General features: G+C 39.6%; 1 protein-coding gene across 2 annotated transcripts; it reads right to left on the bottom strand.

Moving 5' to 3' along the window:
- Positions 1-718: 718 nt before the first annotated feature.
- zfand3 (zinc finger, AN1-type domain 3) lies at positions 719-19,076 on the bottom strand. 2 transcript variants are annotated; one of them, XM_083540541.1, is made up of 6 exons: positions 18,677-19,076; positions 6,588-6,628; positions 5,250-5,417; positions 3,882-3,944; positions 3,116-3,277; positions 719-2,449 (listed from the first exon to the last, which is right to left on the bottom strand). In XM_083540541.1, the coding sequence occupies exons 1-6, from the start codon at positions 18,751-18,753 to the stop codon at positions 2,295-2,297; spliced, it is 666 nt and encodes a 221-aa protein (XP_083396667.1). In that variant the 5' UTR covers positions 18,754-19,076; the 3' UTR covers positions 719-2,294. The 2 variants fall into 2 exon arrangements, with proteins under 2 accessions (XP_083396667.1, XP_083396666.1); XM_083540540.1 differs by having other exon boundaries at positions 3,882-3,947; positions 18,677-19,070.
- Positions 19,077-19,424: the final 348 nt, after the last annotated feature.

Raw genomic sequence — 19,424 nt, 5'->3', positions numbered from 1 at the left:
CAGCTATACACTCGTTCACCCCACCCACCCACCCACACAGCTATACACTCGTTCACCCCACCCACCCACACAGCTATACACTCATTCACCCCACCCACACACACAGATATACACTCAATCACCCCACCCCCACACACAGATATACACTCAATCACCCCCCCCCACACACACACACACAGATATACACTCATTCACCCCCCCCCCCCACATATACACTCATTCAACCCCCCCCCCCCACACACACACACACACACACTCATTCACCCCCCCCCCCCCCCGGACACACAGATATACTCATTCAGCCCACCCACCCACACAGCTTTACACTCATTAACACCCCCCCCCCACACACACACACACAGATATACACTCATTTACCCCACCCACCCACACAGCTATACACTCATTCCCCCCCCCCCACACAGATATACACTTATTCACCCCACCCACACACACAGATATACACTCATTCACCCCCCCACCCACACACACAGATATACACTCATTCACCCCACCCACACACACACACAGATATACACTCATTCACCCCACCCACACACACACACAGATATACACTCATTCACCCCACCCACACACACAGATATACACTCATTCACCCCACCCACACACAGATATACACTCATTCACCCCACCCACACACACACAGATATACACTTTCTAATGAAAGATTTAAAAGCACCAGAAAACCACAACACACTTCACTAATCCAGTTTATTCTTTTTCAGCAAAAAGAAGGAAAGGAGGAGAAAAAAAAGAAATGAAAAATAAAACAAATAAACCCAAAGAAAGGCTACAGAAAGGCTTATCTTATCCATACTGCTTTTTTTTTTTTTTTAAATCTCTTTAACAATGTTAACCTAAAGAGGGAAAAGAAACGCAGCTCTATGCTAGTGCGAGTTAATCAGAAACACAAAGATGGTTAAATAAGGATTTCTTTAAGATACAGGATATTTACTTATTGTTTTCGGCGCTGTCCTTTCAACAGAATAAGAATAACGGCTTAAAGTAAGAAACAAACAAAAAAAAAGAAACAATAAAAAATATCGGTATAATCAGCACTCTGCCTCCGACCTTCGAAACCCAGTCCTTCCTAAAGCCACTTAGGAAACGTGACAAACAAGATAATCGTGTGTTTGGAAAGAGAGAGGGGGGAAAAAAAACAAAAAAACAACAACATTAGGGAAAGTGCAAAACTGGAAGTGAGAAGAAACAAGAAAAATAAATGAGGACCAGAACAGGATTGGGGGTGAGGGGAAGTGATTTTGAGAACTGTAGCTTTCTGGAGGCAGAGCATCACTAAATACATCATATGTGGGTCTGACTGAAGCTGTAAGTATTCAGAAGTGTTTGATCTACAGTTCCCATGAAGCCCTGGGGCGCAAAATCCCGAATGAACCCGGTCCGAAGGGTACCGATTTAGCTTCTGTCCATGTGCTGGGCACACGTGGTTGTGTGTGTGTGTGTGTGTGTGTGTGTGTGTGGATGAACAAAATCAAAATAACTCATGTTTATGTATTGGTGCACATGTGTGTATGTGAAGGGGGGTGAGATAAGTGTGAGAAAAGTGACAGCAGAGGGCATCTCCAAATGAGGGTGTGCGACTCCGTTTCCGATATAAAAAAAAAAAAAAAAAAAAAAAAAAAAAAAGTTGTGAAGTCTGTTTCGAGATCAGAAAAGAAAAAGAAAAAAAAATACGTGAAAGGTGGTCAGGGTGTCAAAACAACCCCAATTCCTCTCATGAGGTCGAAGGTCGGAATTCCTGATCAGAGACCACGTTTTCCTCTGGTGCTTTGTGGCCTGATGGGAGTTTTTTTTTGTGTGTGTGAATTTGGGAAGGCTGACCTTGTGACCTATACTTGAAAACCTTAATTGAGATCAACAGCGAGATGTTTTTATTTTTATCACGAACTGGCAAAGGAGAAAAAAGAAAAAGAAAAAATCAGATGATGGCAGCATGCCAAAAATGCCGGTAGACGATACTCCTGTTTTTTTTTTGGTTTTTTTTCTTTTTCTGAGATGGTGTCATCCAACAAGCTCCACAGGAAAAAGCGATTAAGACAATTGTGAGGAGTGTCACGGGCCAGTAGATTGCGTGTGTGTGTCGGGAGAACAGTGCTAAGTGAGTGGTGTGTGTGCATGTGTGTGTGTGTGTGTTGCATTGTTCAGCACTGAGGATCTAAGCACCACTGGCCTCAGTTGACTTGGGGGAATAAAGACTGCAAGGGGAGTATATAGTGTGTTTTGCGTGTGTGCGTATGTGTGTGTGTGTGTGTTCAGGAACACTCCTCTCCAATGCGCTGGCAGGATCGGCCCACCTTGCGGTCCAGCTTGACCATCTTAAGCACGGCTTCCTCTCTTCCACGACCCAGGTGGTCAAACAGGCAGTCGTGCTGCTCGGGCAGCCGATGCAGCATGCAGAATACGTATCCTAAAACAAAACACAAACACTTATTTGCACGGTTTTCAAACCGAGACTCGTTACATGCGCACGGCTTGTTAAAAAGCTTATCGTGCTTAATACGTGCGCCGTTCCTAATGAGACTGAGCGACGATTAAAAGCTCAGCGTGCCTCGATTAAAGCTTCAGAATACGCTCTGCGCCGCAACGCGACTCGAACGCCGCTAGTGCGCGCACGCAGCTATTACGGAGATAAAAAAAAAGGGGCCGCTTGAGGAGCGCTGACAAACAATAGGAGTCATTTCATAGGAAGAGCATAAAGAGATAATCTCCACTCAGACCTGAACTGATGAGGGATCAGGGTAAGAGCATTAGCAAAAAAAACGGCAGGATCTGCCATTAAAGGGAAGGCTGCCGCTGCTCACGAGCGCCTGGGAAACATTGTCTAATAGCCTACAATTCAAACTTAATGATGGTAAAATGATTGCATATTTATTTAACTGCTAATCTCATTCATATAAACGTCCTAAAAGGAAAAAAACAAAGAAAAAAACGTCAATGTTGATTTAAAAAAGCTCTTTTGGCATATTCGCGTATATATTTCGTGCTGGCGTGTGTTTACGTCCAGAGCCTGGTTTGGTTGCTAGAGGGTGAAAGAGGACAATGCTTTTTCTAATAACAGAAAGCGAACACTGACCACAGCGGCATGAGCCGAGCTCCTGCTGTACAAGCTCGAGTTTGGTTTGGCAGCGATGGCAGCGCCTGCGGTTCTTCTGCTTAAGCCCTCGCTGAGATTCTTCGGAGGACTCGCCGGCACGCACTCGCTTCTCTGGGGAGGCATCGCTCTCCGAACCTGAGGCTGAGAAAAGATAAAAAAAATAAAAAAACATAAAGAAATTAAAAAATCAATCGTAAAAGGTTCCAATTTGCTCATTTGTCCAAACGTTCAATATTTCGGATAAGTCGTAGTGTGTTTGCATTGGTCTTCACATTTAGTGAATAAACATGCTTTGGTTTGTAAATAAAAACCTAATTAAACTTTGCCTGTCCAAATATTTAACCACAGAAGGCTCCTATTAATAAAAAGCTTTAATTTCCAATTGAACCCGTCCTGAACTCTGAAATATTTATTTCCCTCGTCATGCTCGGTGTGAAGGACCAACTTTTATCCTGTCGCATCCCCTTCAATCGTTCATGTTGAAATGTTCGGAGAAGATCAGTCAGCTTCTGACTGTGCGAGGATCAGGAAAGGTGTGTACGGAGCGTATATCACATTTTCGTACGTATTCTGTGGCTCCTGTCAAGTCGGAGCAGTAAACCGAAAACGCCTAATCGATAGCGCTGTTGACTCCATTCTGAAAATCCTTATTAAGCATTCTAGTCTGTTCAAATGAACGAAGGTGCGCATTAATGCGTATAGACGCATGCAAACACCCTTGAGAAGTGGAGGAAACGACGTGTACCTGAATCGCAGGGCCGTTTCGTGGGAGTGGATAGCGTGCCTCGGGCTGTGTCTGTACTCGAGACTTCTGGAGGAGAGGGAGGCAAAACAGAAAAGAAAAAAAAAAAAGTTTAGCCGTCGAGACCAAATCCTTAGAAAACTAAAGAAATATATATTTTTTTAAAAGTCCACAAGTGTGTGTGTGGAAGTGTGTAGGGCCTAAAGAAAATTTACTGCCTCAGAGAGAGAGAGAGAGAGAGAGAGAGAGAGAGAGAGAGAGAGAGAGAATGATAGGCAAAAAGTGCAAAAGTGAAAGCCTGTCCTGAGAGAGAGAGAGAGAGAGAGAGAGAGAGAGAGAGAGAGAGAGAGAGAGAGAGAGAGAGAGAGAGAGAGAGAGAGAGAGAGAGACGACAGGCAAAAAGTGCAAAAGTGAAAGCCTGTCCTGAGAGAGAGAGAGAGAGAGAGAGAGAGAGAGAGAGAGAAGAGAGAGAGAGAGAGAGAGAGAGAGAGAGAGAGAGAGAGAGAGAGAGAGAGAGAACGACAGGCAAAAAGTGCAAAAGTGAAAGCCTGTCCTGAGAGAGAGAGAGAGAGAGAGAGAGAGAGAGAGAGAAACAATATACACTTATTTTATATTACACAATTATTGTAAACATTTCATTTATTTTCTTCTTTCCGGGCCAAAAAAAGTACTTTAAATTGGAAAAGTTAGATACGGCAAGAGAGGCGTGATGGAAAATGCAGGAAGGTTAGTGATTGAAAGGTCGGTGCACCATTGGGCCCTTGAGCAGGGCCCTGAACGCTCATGGCTGAAACGGAAAAATCTTTTAAATGGAAAAAAAACTGAGCAAGAGAAAAACAGAGACAGGCGAAAAATACAAATAAAAAGATGGGGTGAGAGAGATAGAGAAATAAAGAGAGAGAGAGAGAGAAGATTCAGTGGCTTTATATGTCCAGGCACTCAGAGTTACAAGTGACTGTAACTGTAGCACAGCTCGGGAGTAAATTTAGCTCAGTGTGCTCCAAAATGACCTGCGTGCAGAATGAATCCTTTACTGGCTGATAAATACGTGACTATACGTGTGCATAACGAGTCCCGGTTACCTAATAAGAAGCTCTTAACAAACAGTTTGATGTGTACACTGCTTAATTAAAGCTTTAAATTAAATAAAAAATAAAACACATGACCCCCGACCTGATCACAGCACAAGACTGCAGCTCAAAATCGAATCATTGACGCCGGTATGGTGTGATATTTCACGCATACGGAAAAAGGTCACATTTCCAAAGAGCACGCTTGGCATATCTCTTAAAAAAAAAAAAAAAAAAAAAAAAAAAAAAAAAAGAAAAACATCAGGGTGTGCCATTATACCATAATATTCCCAGAGCTTACCTTCCTGTTTGGAGAGAGGTGTGGCATCTGTGGACGACCCCTCAGAGCCGGAGGACAGGGTTTGGCTACTGCTGCTTGTCTCGTTACAGAAGACGGCTGATTGGCTATTGCTGGAGCTGGGGGCGGGCTCTGAAGAGCAGTCCTCGTCTGGTTGCTTCTTTTGGATGTCTGATAGAGAAAGAGAGTGAGAGAGAGGAAAGAGTGAGCATGTGAGAGGGATTCAAAAGGAAGACTGAAGAAGCCTTGGACAGGATTTCTGCATTTTTAAGACAATTAGGAATGAAACACAAGACCTGCATCACGACATCAAAAACACACAAATACGTTGTTTGCGACTGGCCTTAACCGAGCCATAAATCTTTATTTTTTTCGAACCATATATAGATAAACTCGCACTTTCCCTTAGCGGAATTGTTTTTACGCCTGTGGTACAATCCAAGAGATTTGCGCCAATACCAAAGTCACATGGGAAAAAAGCACTAAATAAAGAGGAGTCACGTATTCAAGCTTCCACAGACGTGCCATTTAGACTGGATTGAACCCTGGTGGGATTTAGCCTTCGTGCATTTCCTTTGGCGCTGCGAGAAAGTGAATTGAAGTAAATTTCCACGGGAACTTCATCTGGGGAATTTTGGAAATATTCCAAGTTGGAAACCAGGAATTTATGGGAATTAACAAAAAATTCTATTATATAAACATAAATATTAACATTTTGTTTGGCCAGAAGGCTGACATGCATCATTAAATATGACATTTTGCTTATTTAATTGTTTGTATAATTTTGTTGCACAATAGCTTACACACAGCACAAAAAGGTTTTAAACACAAATGTATGTTATCTATGTGAATACTCGCAAAAAATTTTTTTTTTACATTATTTTCTGTGCATTATGTTATTGAGTCAATAAAATTTAGCTGAACATCTTCCAAGAAGAGTGGAGGTTATTATAACAGCAAGAAAGGACTAACTGTGGAACGGGATAATCAAAATGCACATTCCAATCTTATGCCTGGGTGTCCAAAAACTTTTGGCCGAAGTGTGTGTATGTATGTATGTATGTATGTATATATATATATATATATATATATATATATATATATATATATATATATATATATATATATAATATAATAATAAAAAAATTCTTAATTAAAATAAAAATACATTAAAATAAAAATAAATAAATAAATAAATTTGAATTTGATTTTTTTATATAACTAGCAAAACAACACATTAGCAGGATGTGCATTCTGGGAAAACTCGATAAAATGCAACATCTTCTGGTTGCATTGGAAGGAATGAAGCGAGAACTCTCAATTCGCATTCAAGTCACTTACCTGCAAAACATTTGGAGCAGAGGTTCATGGTTTTGCTTGACCTACAACAGACAAAACACAAGGCAGGTCAAGAACACGCCTTGATGTCTCTCAACAATACTTTTGACAAGAACGGGAAAAACTCACATCCTGTTAAATCGAATGGATCAGAACATTGTATAAGCGTAAGCACATTTCTGTCTCACAGACTCTCTCTTTCCGATGCTATTTAAGTTTCTCAGAGAGTGAGACACAAAAGGGGGGGGGGTGTGTGGTTGGAGAGACCGACTAACAACAACAACACAGACGATCGGCCCTCATCATAATCAACCGCAATCATAATCACCACCCAATCAAGAAAGCGGATGATGGTGCGGAGAGAGATAACGGCTTTCTGGGGACAAATAATGCATATTAAGTGGGTAACTATGAAGTAAGATGGTGTGTGTGTGTGTGTGTGTGTGTGTGTGTGTGTGTGTGTGTGTGTGTGTGCGCTTGCTTGCATTTGCATTCTGATTGGGGGGAGAAACTATATATATATAGTCAGGTGATGGGTCCCGATACCGGCTTAACGTTTCCATGTTCATTAGGAACGTGTCGTTTCGAAGAGCGCCAAAAAGAGAACTAAGCCATGTCTGATCCTTCAAGATGTGCTTTTTTTCGTTTATTACATCAAGTAAACTTTTATCCTGCGATCGAAAGAATCAACAGAAGAGGTCGACTGATTCGTCGGTTTTGCTGATTAATCGGCACCAATAGTTGACTGCTGTCGCCCTATTTCCGCTGTAATTACGAGAGCGGCCCCTAGAGGCGAATCATTGACGCTGCGCTACCTGAGCGCACGGTGCCCGGCAGCGCTGTTATATTCAATATTTATAATTGATTAATTATTTAATTCAATTTATTAATAAAAAAAATATATATTTTTTTAGCATTTATTCTATTTATTTTCATGATTCAGCAGTTTTTTGTTTATATAAAGTTCAGTACTATTTTTACATTTAATGCTTCTTTTTAATACAATATCCATAAAAAAAAAACTACTGCGTAATTAATCGGTTATCAGCAAGTTTGATCCAACCTAGCTATGGGTGAAATCGGTCGACCTTTATTTAACAGTATGAACAATTTGATTGTTTTTGTAAAACCTGGGGAAATTCTACCTGTCGATTCGGGGAAGGGTTTCGTCACCGAGGAATGTCGCTGCACTTTAGCGAAACGTTTCAGACAAAAAAAAAAAAAAAAATAAATGAATAAAGTTTGTCTTTTTATGTGATTAGTACGAATGAATCATGCGCTCGATGAAGAGCTCATGGGGAATAAAGGTCAGTTTTGATTTCACATTGTCGTTACTCCTAATTGCAATCCGGGCCTGATACACCAGCAAGATCAAACCACTTAAGGGGGGTTGTTTTCTTAGTGTGTGTGTGTTTTTTTTTAGGGTAATTACAATGACTGGGGGTGGGGGAATATGTGTTAACATAGCTTGATTAAAAGTAGGTGTACATGCAGATAGATAAGATACAAGCAAACAACACACACACACACACAAATATATATAAATATATAAAACATATGTAGGTGTGAAGTGTATTTTCTTCCTTTTATTCATTAAAAGCAATTAGTCAACAATGACTATATTACATTTATTATAAAAGGGAGAGTTTTGTGTTGTGTACAATTGTTTAATAGCAGCTCGGTTTAATTTCAAAAACGCTACACAATGACAACAAAAGTATTGCGACACTTGACCTTTCCAGTTATATGTGGTTCTTCTCCAAAATCTGACCACAAAGTTATAGGCACACAATTATATAAAGATGCATCCGGATGCTGTGGCAATAAATCTTTCCTTCACTTGAACTAGGAAACCTAAACCTGCTCCAGCATGGCACAGGGGCATTCCTAGTTCCTAGACCTGCACCCCAGGCCTTCACACCTCACCTACATCAGGACCTTGTGTTTGAATGGCCACAAATCATAAATCATCTTCGCAGAAGATAGGAGGTTATTAGCAAATAGGAACTAAGTGTTCAAAAAGAGGTGCATATTAATGATCTTACGATCGTGTGTCCACAAACGTTTGTCTCTAGAATGCGACACAGAGACTCATTTCAGAATGATGAAATAAAGTTTTTGTTCAAAACTGTGTACGAGGATAAAGTAAAACTACTGTCACGGACCACTCTCCCTCTCCACTCTGACCAATCAGAATGGCCTTTTCATCACCTCTGCATGTTAACACATCCTTGTTCATGCGTTCCGGCGATCCAGGCCAACCTTTAACCGGGACACAGCACGATAAGCACCAATTTATTTTGTGGCCAACATGCAGCCGTGCAAAAACGTGCCTGATGATTTAGCTAAAAACGGCTCTGTAGGTCATTATTAGTAGGTCAAATTCTATATTAAATGTAAAACACACACACACAAACACACACACACAAACACACAAACACCTGTATTACGGGGTCTACATTTTTCCCGTTTACTTCATTTCATTTAATGTGCACCAATTTAATCGATTACTTAATTTAATCGATGTAATAAAAAAGTGTATTGCGTTGATTTTATTTATTCTAGTTTATTTATTTTTTATATTATTTTATAAATTATTTAAGCAAGCAGGCGTTTTATTTCAAATTGTTTGTTCACAAATATTAATGATAAACTCAGTCAATAAAAAAAAAAAAACTACAAGTAATTTTATGTTTTGCGTTTCTTCCCCCGTAATTGTACTGAAATTTAAAAGAACCGTGAATTTTGTGCCGTTTATTCAGAAGAAATAATCTACTGCTATTCTGGAGAAAGTTTGATTTCCGTCCTGACAGACAGACTGAGAGAGAAATAGTAAACAGGTTGCTAGGTGTGTGTGTGTGTGTGTGTGTGTGTGTGTGTGTGCGCGTCTTGGTTTCTCTCCACTTTTCTTGCTCACATCACTCTGAGGCAATCAAGGTCTCGGGGGTGCAAGCGCAGGCAGGAAGAGGATTAATTTGACATCTCCCTCTAAATGTCAGCTGCAATTAACTTATGAAGGAACGCGAGAGCACCAATCAAGACACAAACCTTTAGCTTCTGCGGGGCGAAATCAAGAAGAGCGGGCGAAAACTGAACGCGAGGCGGAGGGGAACGCAAATATCACCCTGGAGACGAGCAATAAGGACAAAACAATGTGGCAGACGATCGGTGGGAAGAGTAAAGGAGTGCTGTCTACACACACACACAGCTCTCATACACACCATCCCATCCCAGACAGTCTGGATCACTAAAATGCAACCTCTCCACGAATCCCACAGAAATACTAATGAAAAAGAACACGGACGAGTCCACACGACTGTATTTGCAGGTTCCCGGCTGAATTCTTCGCTGAATAAGTGTGAGATACTGCATTTTATTCATTCTGAGATACTTTTCTGCTCAACATGGCTGTAAAGAGTGGCTAGATTTTACCGCCACCTTCATGTGAGCTGAGGCCATTCGCCGATTTCATCATGTCAAGTCAAGTCAAGTCAAGTTTATTTGTATAGCGCTTTTCACAACAGACATTGTCTCAAAGCAGCTTTTCATATCTCAAAATGTTTTCTGCACCGTTTCGAGTTGGCGCTTGGGGAAAATCCCAGGAGTTTCTAAAAATTACAGAACGATATACCAAGAACCATCAGGACTTGTGACCCCCCCCCCCAATAAATAAATATTCATAAAGTCCTGATTAATTGTTAAATAAAATTTTTTTTTATTTTTTTATTCAAATTAAAGTAATCCAATAAAAAGATGAAAGCATTAACAAGGAAACATTATTTATACTTAAAAAAACATTTTGTCAAAAAAAACTCTTTTATATGATATTTTATAACAAATAACTACACGTTTTTTTTGCTCGAATTCATTTCAAACTTGACAACAAACCGGTTTGAGTAAAAGGGCTGAACCATGTTACTTAACGTTTATTAAACTCCTGATACTGACTTTCTCCTCAGATATGTCTAATGTCTAACTAAACAAAAAACAAACATGAAATTGTGCTAAATTAAATCAAAATATTCATTAATAGATATAATTATATAATTAATAAATTAAATATAATTATAAGTAAATTTAATATAGCGATCTCTATGCACCTTGCAGTCTCGCGTGTAGAAACAAAGTCAGTGATTCGCCTCTAGAGGCCGCTCTCGTAATAACACTGAATCGGAAGCCGGAAAAACTATCGGTGTGGATTATTGCAGATAGTTCCAGCAATCTGTGTCGATTAATCGGTTTTACTGATTATTAGACCTCTAACCTTTTTTTAATTGAAATCAACACTTCCGTCTGTAATATGGGATTTCGTTTTCAGTAGTTTTGCAGATGTGTATGGAATGAAGAGATCATGACTCGCCCTTGGCAGGCAACGTTGGCATTATACTGCCCAAACTCTTACACTCCATCACCACCCCATTCAGTCTAACAGTTTGGTTTATCCAAATCAGTCGGTATAATTAATGAACCTGAAAACATCTCGTCGTTGAGCTCCCCGAAAGTCTACGTTCGTCGCTCTAATGGCTGACGTGATCGATCGTGTCGACTTATCATTGCACGTGGAAACATTTCAGTATTGGTATTGGTAACTAGAAAACCAGCATGTCAAATGAGCAACATAATGGCTGTCATTTCATTTCTTAAATTTCTCTTCCGATAGACACGGAAAAATTTGCAATAAAAACCTTTGGAATTTTTAGTCATGGAAATGAATGAAACATCACAAACGCCTCTGTTAAAAAAGTTTGCCTCGTTTCTATACTCCATTTCTATATATAAAAATTATCTATGTAATTGGTACATCAGCTCTGTCCCTCAGCAGGACCAGAGAAGCTCAGGTCTGTGCATTGTTCTTCCCTCTGTACGTTAGGTATATCCCAGAGTGGGCTCGGGTGGGGAGTTTTTCGAAATTTTCATCACAATAGCAATTCATTTGACACGTGGAGGGGAGTTCAGAAAATTACAAGCCGTAGAGTTTATATAAGGGCTGATAATTTTTTACACCGTGTGATTAGGCTCAGATCTATATTACTGCAGAGGCAAAAAAAAAAAACTCATCTGAATGCAGCATCTATCTCTAGAATGATCAGCACTACATCTGGTTAACTACTAATTTGTGGACATGAACTGAATGATAAAGTGTAAAACACAACAAGCTTTTTTTTTTTATCTTGTTCTATTAATTTGGTTTAACAATGTTGTTTATTCCATTCTACACAACACTTGCAATGCACTTAGAATGTTCAATGCTATGTATAGAACTGGTTCAACTATACTAGGTAAGACTGCTGGATTACCAGGTTTATCACGTTAGGAAAACGAGCAGGAAGTCTGACTTTATTTATAAAAAGCTAAAAAGCTAGCATGACGTAGTACTTATACTATATGGACAAAGGTTTGGGGACACCCGAGTTTTCCAGGCACATGTGGTTTCTTCTCCAAACCCCTACCCACAAAGTTGGAGGCACACAATTGTATAGTACAGTAGTTCTCAAATTAAAGGGCACGCCCCTCTAGTGGTGAAAACACGACATGACAGGTGGGGTGCAATGAATGGGACGATTTATGTCGATTTTTTGTGTGTGATCTTCACTCTAATAATAAAGTTCAAAAACAACCACAAACAAACAATTAGGTCATTAAAGCAAGTAAATGAAAAATGTAGACGAATTCAGTTAGGGTACCTAACATAAATTAGACATTTCAAAACAAAGGATTTCGTTACTATATTTTAGGGTGATGAAGGACAGGTTTTCTAAAAAAAATTGACATTTCACCCCCCTCTGAAGTGAGGAATGGCAGAACTTCTGGTGTAGTACGTCTGTCCCAGCATGACCATGCACCTGTGCACAAACTCCATGAAGATGTGCTTTACATGGTTTGGAATGGAAGATCTCCTACTATAGAGCTGTAAATGTGACTGCTAACGGCACCTCCACACCTCACCAACATCAGTTCCTATCACCCTTGTGCCTGAATGAGAAAAAGCCTCCACAAAATCTAGTAGAACATCTACCTAAAGATGGAGACTGCATGTGGAAGTCAAAAAGACAATCGTATGGTCCGGTGTCCACAAACTTTTGCCCATCTAGTGTAACTTCAGCTGCATACCAAATATGTACATTTTCCCAAAAAAACATTTTAATATTAGGCAGGAAATCCTTATTTGATACACACCTACTAATAGCGGGCGTTACAGCATCACTAGATAATCAGCTTTACATTAGAACCGAACAGATGTTTAGAGCAGATGTTTATTACTTTACACCTGCAGCCCATTAACTAAACTCCTGGTCAGGGTGTACAGTCTGTCCTAATCCATATGTTAAATGGAATATAGTATCGTATACTAATTGTATGTTGGAGATGTACAGAAGAAGAAAAAAAAATGATAAAGAAACCTGAGCAGTTGAAAGTTTAAGGGTCAAGTTTAAACGATCTGACAAGAGTCTGGTTCCTCTCAAGGTTTCTTCCTCATACCATCTCAGAGTTTTTCTTTGCCCCGATAGAGAGAGAGAGAGAGAGAGAGAGAGAGAGAGAGAGAGAGAGAGAGAGAAAGAGAGAGAGACAGACAGACAGACAGACAGACAGACAGACAGACAGACAGACAGACAGACAGATTTATTGGCGCTACTTAAAAAAAAATGCTTAATGCAAAAGAAAAGTTTGGGGACCGCTGCTCTACAAAGCTTAGTGTTTTGTACTAAGATGCGGATGTGCCTGAGGGTGTGCCCTGATTTCTAAATCCAGAAAGCAGAACTCACAAACGCTGGCGATTTTTCTCCTCAGAACCAAGAAGGTGGGAACCTTAAAAAGTTTCATATTTGCATAATAAATATGATGAGAAAAGCCAATTTCCATGCCGAACCCTCATCTCATCGCATTCATGAAGCAGATATCGATGATAGGATGGCAATTTGGAAACTTCTGAATCTTTTTAAATGGCCTGGTATAATGAACTCGGGCTCATGAATGAAACGATGGCTTTAACGTTCAGGTGCGGGGACACCGGCTTTTACTTGGGACGAGTGTACGGTCGCTTGGGAATGAAAGATTTATCAGACTGTCCATTTTCCAGGGTAAATTGCAAATAGACAGTCTAAAAAATAGTTGTTTTTTTTCCCCACCAAATTAGGGGGAAAATATCTATCTATCTATCTATCTATCTATCTATCTATCTATCTATCTATCTATCTATCTATCTATCTATCTATCTATCTATCTATCTATCTATATAAAAAACGCTAATAAAAAATGATTTAAGTAATTAAATAATCTAGCATCTTATCTTTACTATAATTCATAATACATTGAGTGCTGATCCCTTGCCATTGAAACCAGCTCAGAGAGAAAATAAATAAATAAAATATCCTAATCGTCTAATATCTTATTAAACCTCCCCTGTGAAATGTGCTTTACAAACAACCTCTGCTCCTCTTGATACGCCTACACCTGATCCACCTTGTACCAACATGCCTTTCCTTTACGGCAGGAATTGTAATCAGGGATCATTCGTATGCAGATAAAGTTAGCAAGCTGGACACATTATGGTCCTATTGTACACTTTTCTGGCCACAAGCTTCAGCATCTTACAGTACAGATTTCACAGTATGATCCGATTCTTTACATTGCTGTGTTCTTGGATCGGGTATTACATTTATCACAGTAGTCAAGTAGAAGTAGAAGCTCCAGCATACTGCCAAGTTTTGAATTCATTTTGCTGAAAACTCACGCGATGGAATAACGCGGGCTGAGATTGCTAGCTAGTTAAGTATGTCAATAAAAGAAAGAAAAGTTTCTGATTATCGTTCTCTTTTAACAAAAACGTTACATAATTGATCAACTGTCAGCAAGACTGTTAAATCCATGACCAGTCGTGTTCGGGTTTCTACGCAAAAGACAACATAAAGAAATTACTGATGTTCCGACTAGCCAAGATTTCTCACCGACTTCGCAAACGATAACTCGAGAAACAACCTTGTCTATTTTTAGGCCAAAAAATTACAATAAAAAAAAAAAAACCCTAGAAAAGAAGCATTTCATTGATCATGACCACCGCTGCCCGGGGCTTGGAGAGGGTTTTCTTTACAAGCCGTAATGTAGAAAGCAGATAACCGGCGCTGTATAATTAATGCTTTCTGTTTTAAACTCTGCCAAAGTAGAAAAGTAATTATAGGCAACCTTTCTGTGGTATTAAGAGCTATCAGAGAAACACAAAGTCTTCAGCTTATCGTGTGAGAAGAGACTTTTATGTCCTAAATGCACAAATCGTCGGGGTTAAACGTCTACAAACTGGTGGAACTAAACAGACATTAATGAATACGCAAAGAAAAAGGAGATTTTCCTATAAACTGTGAGCACTAAAATGTACGGATTTCTTACGCCGAACAGGCTGGAACAGGTTTCCGGCTAAATCAAGTCTCGGTCGCATTATACAACGGTAATAACGCTGCTTTACTCATGAGTATTCTATACGACCACTCGAACACTACAGACTGGCAATTATTTGAGGAAAATGCACGACTGTTTACAAGAGTGGAAATCAAATTCAAATCGTTGTCTTTATGATTACGATGGCGTATATCATCATAATCACAAGCTGATGTGCCACGCCGAGGCGTTTACGCAAAAGAGCTATTTGTTTTATGCTCGCAGCCAAACTGACGAAGCGGTAAATATTTGCAAGCCAATGAACCAAAAACTGTAAAGATTTCTCTGTTGCACTTCTCCTTTCATTGGAAAAAGATTATATTTAATTTTTAAAATAACAACACAGGGCTGCAGCTATCGATTATTTAGTAATTAAGTATTCTATCGATTATTCAAGTAAACAGATAAGAAGTTTTCTTTTTTTTTCTTTAGTAAAAAGCAACACTAAATATACAGGAGAAAATAAGACCGGTCTCTTTAAATAAACAAGTAATTTGCTACCTTTTCAGAAAAATTTACATTTTTATTGCTGAAATTGCATATACAAGAATATCTGTGAAAACTAAAGGCATTTCATGCATTTAATTGCCATATTACATCAAAATGCAGACACAAAAATAAAAATATGAAAATATTTTTACGACTTTAAAATCGGTAAACACACTGTATGGTGTTTTCTTTACGTTTGAAAGTGTTATGCTGAAATGATCGCAAACTTTGGAAACTTTCGGTCGGTTTTCTTTGGCCAGAATCTTCTCCTCGCCCCTCGCTGTTTTTTTACCCCCCCCCATTCCACCAAATGAAAATGAAAGCCCGTTTCTGCCACATTTAAAACGTTTACCTAACTTTTCTCGCAATTGCAACTTGTTTTTCGTAAATATCCAATGATTCTGGTGCTTTCTGCTTCATCCGTCTTGTTCCGTCTCCTCCAGAGCCGATTGTTACACAGAGTTTTCAACAGGGATCTGAGGCTTAGTTTAATACCATGCAATTCTATTGATTGTAGCCCATTTTATTTTCAATGTGTAAAGCTTTCTGGCAACTGGAATTGCGAGAAAAAATAGTCGGAATTGCAAGAAATATATTTTGGACTTCGAGAAATAAAGTCGGAATTGCAAAGGATAAAAAGTCAGAATTGCAAGAAAAAAAAAAGACAATTGCGAGAAGAAAAAAAGGCAGAGTTGCGAGAAAAAAAAAGTCGGAATTGCGAGAAAAGTGTCAGAATTGCCAGATATATAGATTAGATTTTGAGAAACACAGTCGGAATTGTAAAGATAAAAAGTCAGAATTGCCAGTAAAAAAAAAAAAAGTCGGAATTGCCGGGAAAAAAGTAAGAATTGCAAAAGAAAATTCGGAATTGCGAGAAATATAGTTTGGATTTCGAGAAACAAAGTCGGAATTGCGAAGAATAAAAATTCCAAATTGCAAAAAAAAAAGCAGAATTGCAAAAAAAAGTGTCTGAATTGCGAGAAATATAGATTGGATTTCGAGAAATAGTGTCGGAATTGCGAGGACAAAAAAGTCAGAATAAGGCAAAACTTTTTTTTTTTATATGTGGCAGAAACGGGCTTCCACAGTGTTTACATTCCCAGAGAGCTCCAGAGTTTAGAATGTAGTGCATCAGTAATAATGATCCATGGGGAAACACAGTGCTCCATGTGTAGTTAAATGGACTAAATGAAGCATCGAGGCAAATAAAACTAACAAAACAACAGCTCAATGATCTCCAAGTTAAAGTTCACATGAACTGTCACTGTACTGAAGTATTGATTGTAGAACAGACTCTACCCCTACATTCTACATAAACAAACACACAAACACACAAACACAGATAGATAGATAGATAGATAGATAGATAGATAGATAGATAGATAGATAGATAGATAGATAGATAGATAGATAGATAGATAGATAGATAGATAGATAGATAGATAGATAGATAGATAGATAGATAGAATCTCCTTCACACTATATTGACAAAAGTATTGGGACACCAGACTTTCCCAGACATTCCCAGAGGTTCTTCTCCAAACTGATGCCACAAATTAAAAGCCACCCAATTGTCTAGATGCCTTTGGATGTGGTAGCATTGAATTTTCCCTTTACTCGAACTAGAAGACCCAAACCTGTTCCAGCATGGCAGTGCCGATGTGCAGGAAGTTGGTTGTAGTATGAGATCTTCTGAGCCCTCATCTTAAATCTACTGAACACCTTTGGGATGAATTGGAACGTGGACTGCACCCCGGGCCTCCTCACCTCACCTACATCAGTAACTGACTTTACTAACTGTATCTGAATGAACACAAATCTCCACAAGCACCCTCCGAAATCTAGTGGAACATCTGAGTGTAGAATGGGGGTTATTATGACAGCAAACGGGGGCTACATGGAAAACAGAACTAAATGTTGGCTCTTATGTTCAGGTGGCCACAACCTTTTTCCTTCATATAACATATACTGAATATCACATCGTGATCATTTCTCTCACATAAACTCAACAATTAGAGCTAATTAGAGCCACTCTACTCAGAGCAAATTCTTTATAAGGAAATGACACTTAGATTCACTTATACCTCACACTCAGAATGTGGTGAGTCATTTCCAATGACAGCAGCTTGAACAAGTGAATATTATCACACGTTATCTTTTCTATGGTGACAGTAATACACGAGGTGATGATTAAAAGGGTTTCCATTAGCACAGACCTAAGGAAGGAGTCTCCAGTGTCAGGTCATTGAGTATGTGGTTTCTTTGTAACATGAGGTGTTTTGCTTTCCAGAGAGAGACAACAACAACAACAACCGCTTGTGGATCGTCTCGAACGTTAAAACCTAGACGTGTATTTATTACGAAGGCGCTGATGTGATCCGATATCGTGAGCCGTGTTCCTGACATGTCCTTCCTACTGGAGGTGTCCCTCAATGATTCCTTCGTTCCTGGAGACCCTTTGGTAGGATTAGAGTGATAATGAACTCTGCAAATGAAGGATTCCCTTAGATCAATGTGTGGTAAAGGTTCAAAAGATAATAAACCAATCAGATCTTTTGCAGTGTGAAGTCTTTTCCTTGTGTCAAAAAGGAGAAAGACTCTCAGTGCTTTACCCTCCCCCATCTCTATCTGATGGGCTTTTACAGCGTTGCGCAAAAGGACTCCACCTGTGCAACTGACAGCTTGTGATCAATGATGGCCAGAGTGGACAAATAAACCAGGACGTCGTGTTTTTTTATTATTATATGTAACTAATAAATGTCTGAGACTCGCTGGTTTTTCACTGGATTCTATTGAACAGACGCTGAGCCCTGTATTTGGTCAGCTATATAACCTGTCAACTTCTCTGCTAGCTCAAGCTAATCAATCAATCAATCGATTCACTATGAATAGGCTGCTTTAACAAAACCGTGTTCGTGTGAAACATTTTATGAAGGTAAAAAGTGGAAAAAGGAGAGAGAGAACAGCTGAAAAAACAGAGCAGCTTCTTCCCCACCCCCATCCTGGCCTACTCAAACAATGGGCACCAACTGACAGTAGCCCCTGGAGCTAACGCTTAGCTAGTAATGCTAACAGGATGGATTTCCTTCTCCCATTTTGACTGTTTTTTTTTAACCGAGTTCTTTATTAAGCTCCATAAAAACAGGGTTTTTTTTCTCAAACTCTGGACCTACCCCCAAAATCCGCAAGGACACCGCGGAGGTATAACGTTACTCGTCGGCTTGCTGCGTTCGCTCCCAGTGTCCCCCATGGTGAAGCGTGAAAATCGGCGATCTCCTCTTAAGAAAGACCGGGGATGCGCTAGCGGCCTGTTTGTTGTTGGGAAATTCCTCAGCCAGCCGTTTCCCGAAATGGCTTTGTAATATAATCCTGGGTTCCAAAAACAAAAATAAGACAACACACGACACCCAGGTCGTCAAGAACACGTAATAATAATGAAGTTTTCCGATTAAAACAGGGGGAAAAAGCCGTCGAGAAATGATGTATAGCCGCGTACAGTCCGCCGGACCGCACCGGGAGCCGAGGCCGATCAGCTGGAGTGTGAGCGCTACCAACACGTCCCCGGGGGTTTTCGCTTGATCTGGGGACAGGTACGCAAATGTTTGATTAGACCTATTTCCAGATTGAACACAGCTCTAGTTTTGATTTAGGACCCATTCTAAAAACACGCGGGTGTCTATTAAAGGCGATTAAATTTGTCTCGAGTATTTAGTGGACGCACTTATTGTGCACCCCCCGGAATAAATTGGAACAGCCCGAGCTGTATTCCTTGTTTGTAAAGCGATTTGTGATTGAGAAGCTCTTCTGGAACAGCTCTGTTCATGGCTCCTCAGCCTCGTGTGAATTCATACATTTCAACATAAATACATCAGTGCCATGGTATAAATACAAAAAAAGGCAAACAAATAAAAAACATCAAGG

This window comes from Silurus aristotelis, assembly GCF_946808225.1.
Source record: "Silurus aristotelis genome assembly, chromosome: 4".
Classification (NCBI taxonomy): domain Eukaryota; kingdom Metazoa; phylum Chordata; class Actinopteri; order Siluriformes; family Siluridae; genus Silurus; species Silurus aristotelis.
Note: the sequence above shows the minus strand (reverse complement) of the source record. Positions and strands in the feature narration are given on the sequence as shown.

Coding starts and splice junctions, on each gene's coding strand:
- zfand3 (XM_083540540.1), bottom strand. CDS start 18,753: ATGGGGGACACTGGGAGCGAACGCAGCAAGCCGACGAGTAACGTTATA. Junction 6,629..18,676: donor TGTCCTTGCGGATTTTGGGG/GTAGGTCCAGAG, acceptor TGTCTGTTGTAG/GTCAAGCAAAACCATGAACC. Junction 3,278..3,881: donor GAAACGGCCCTGCGATTCAG/GTACACGTCGTT, acceptor ATCTTTTCTCAG/CCTCAGGTTCGGAGAGCGAT.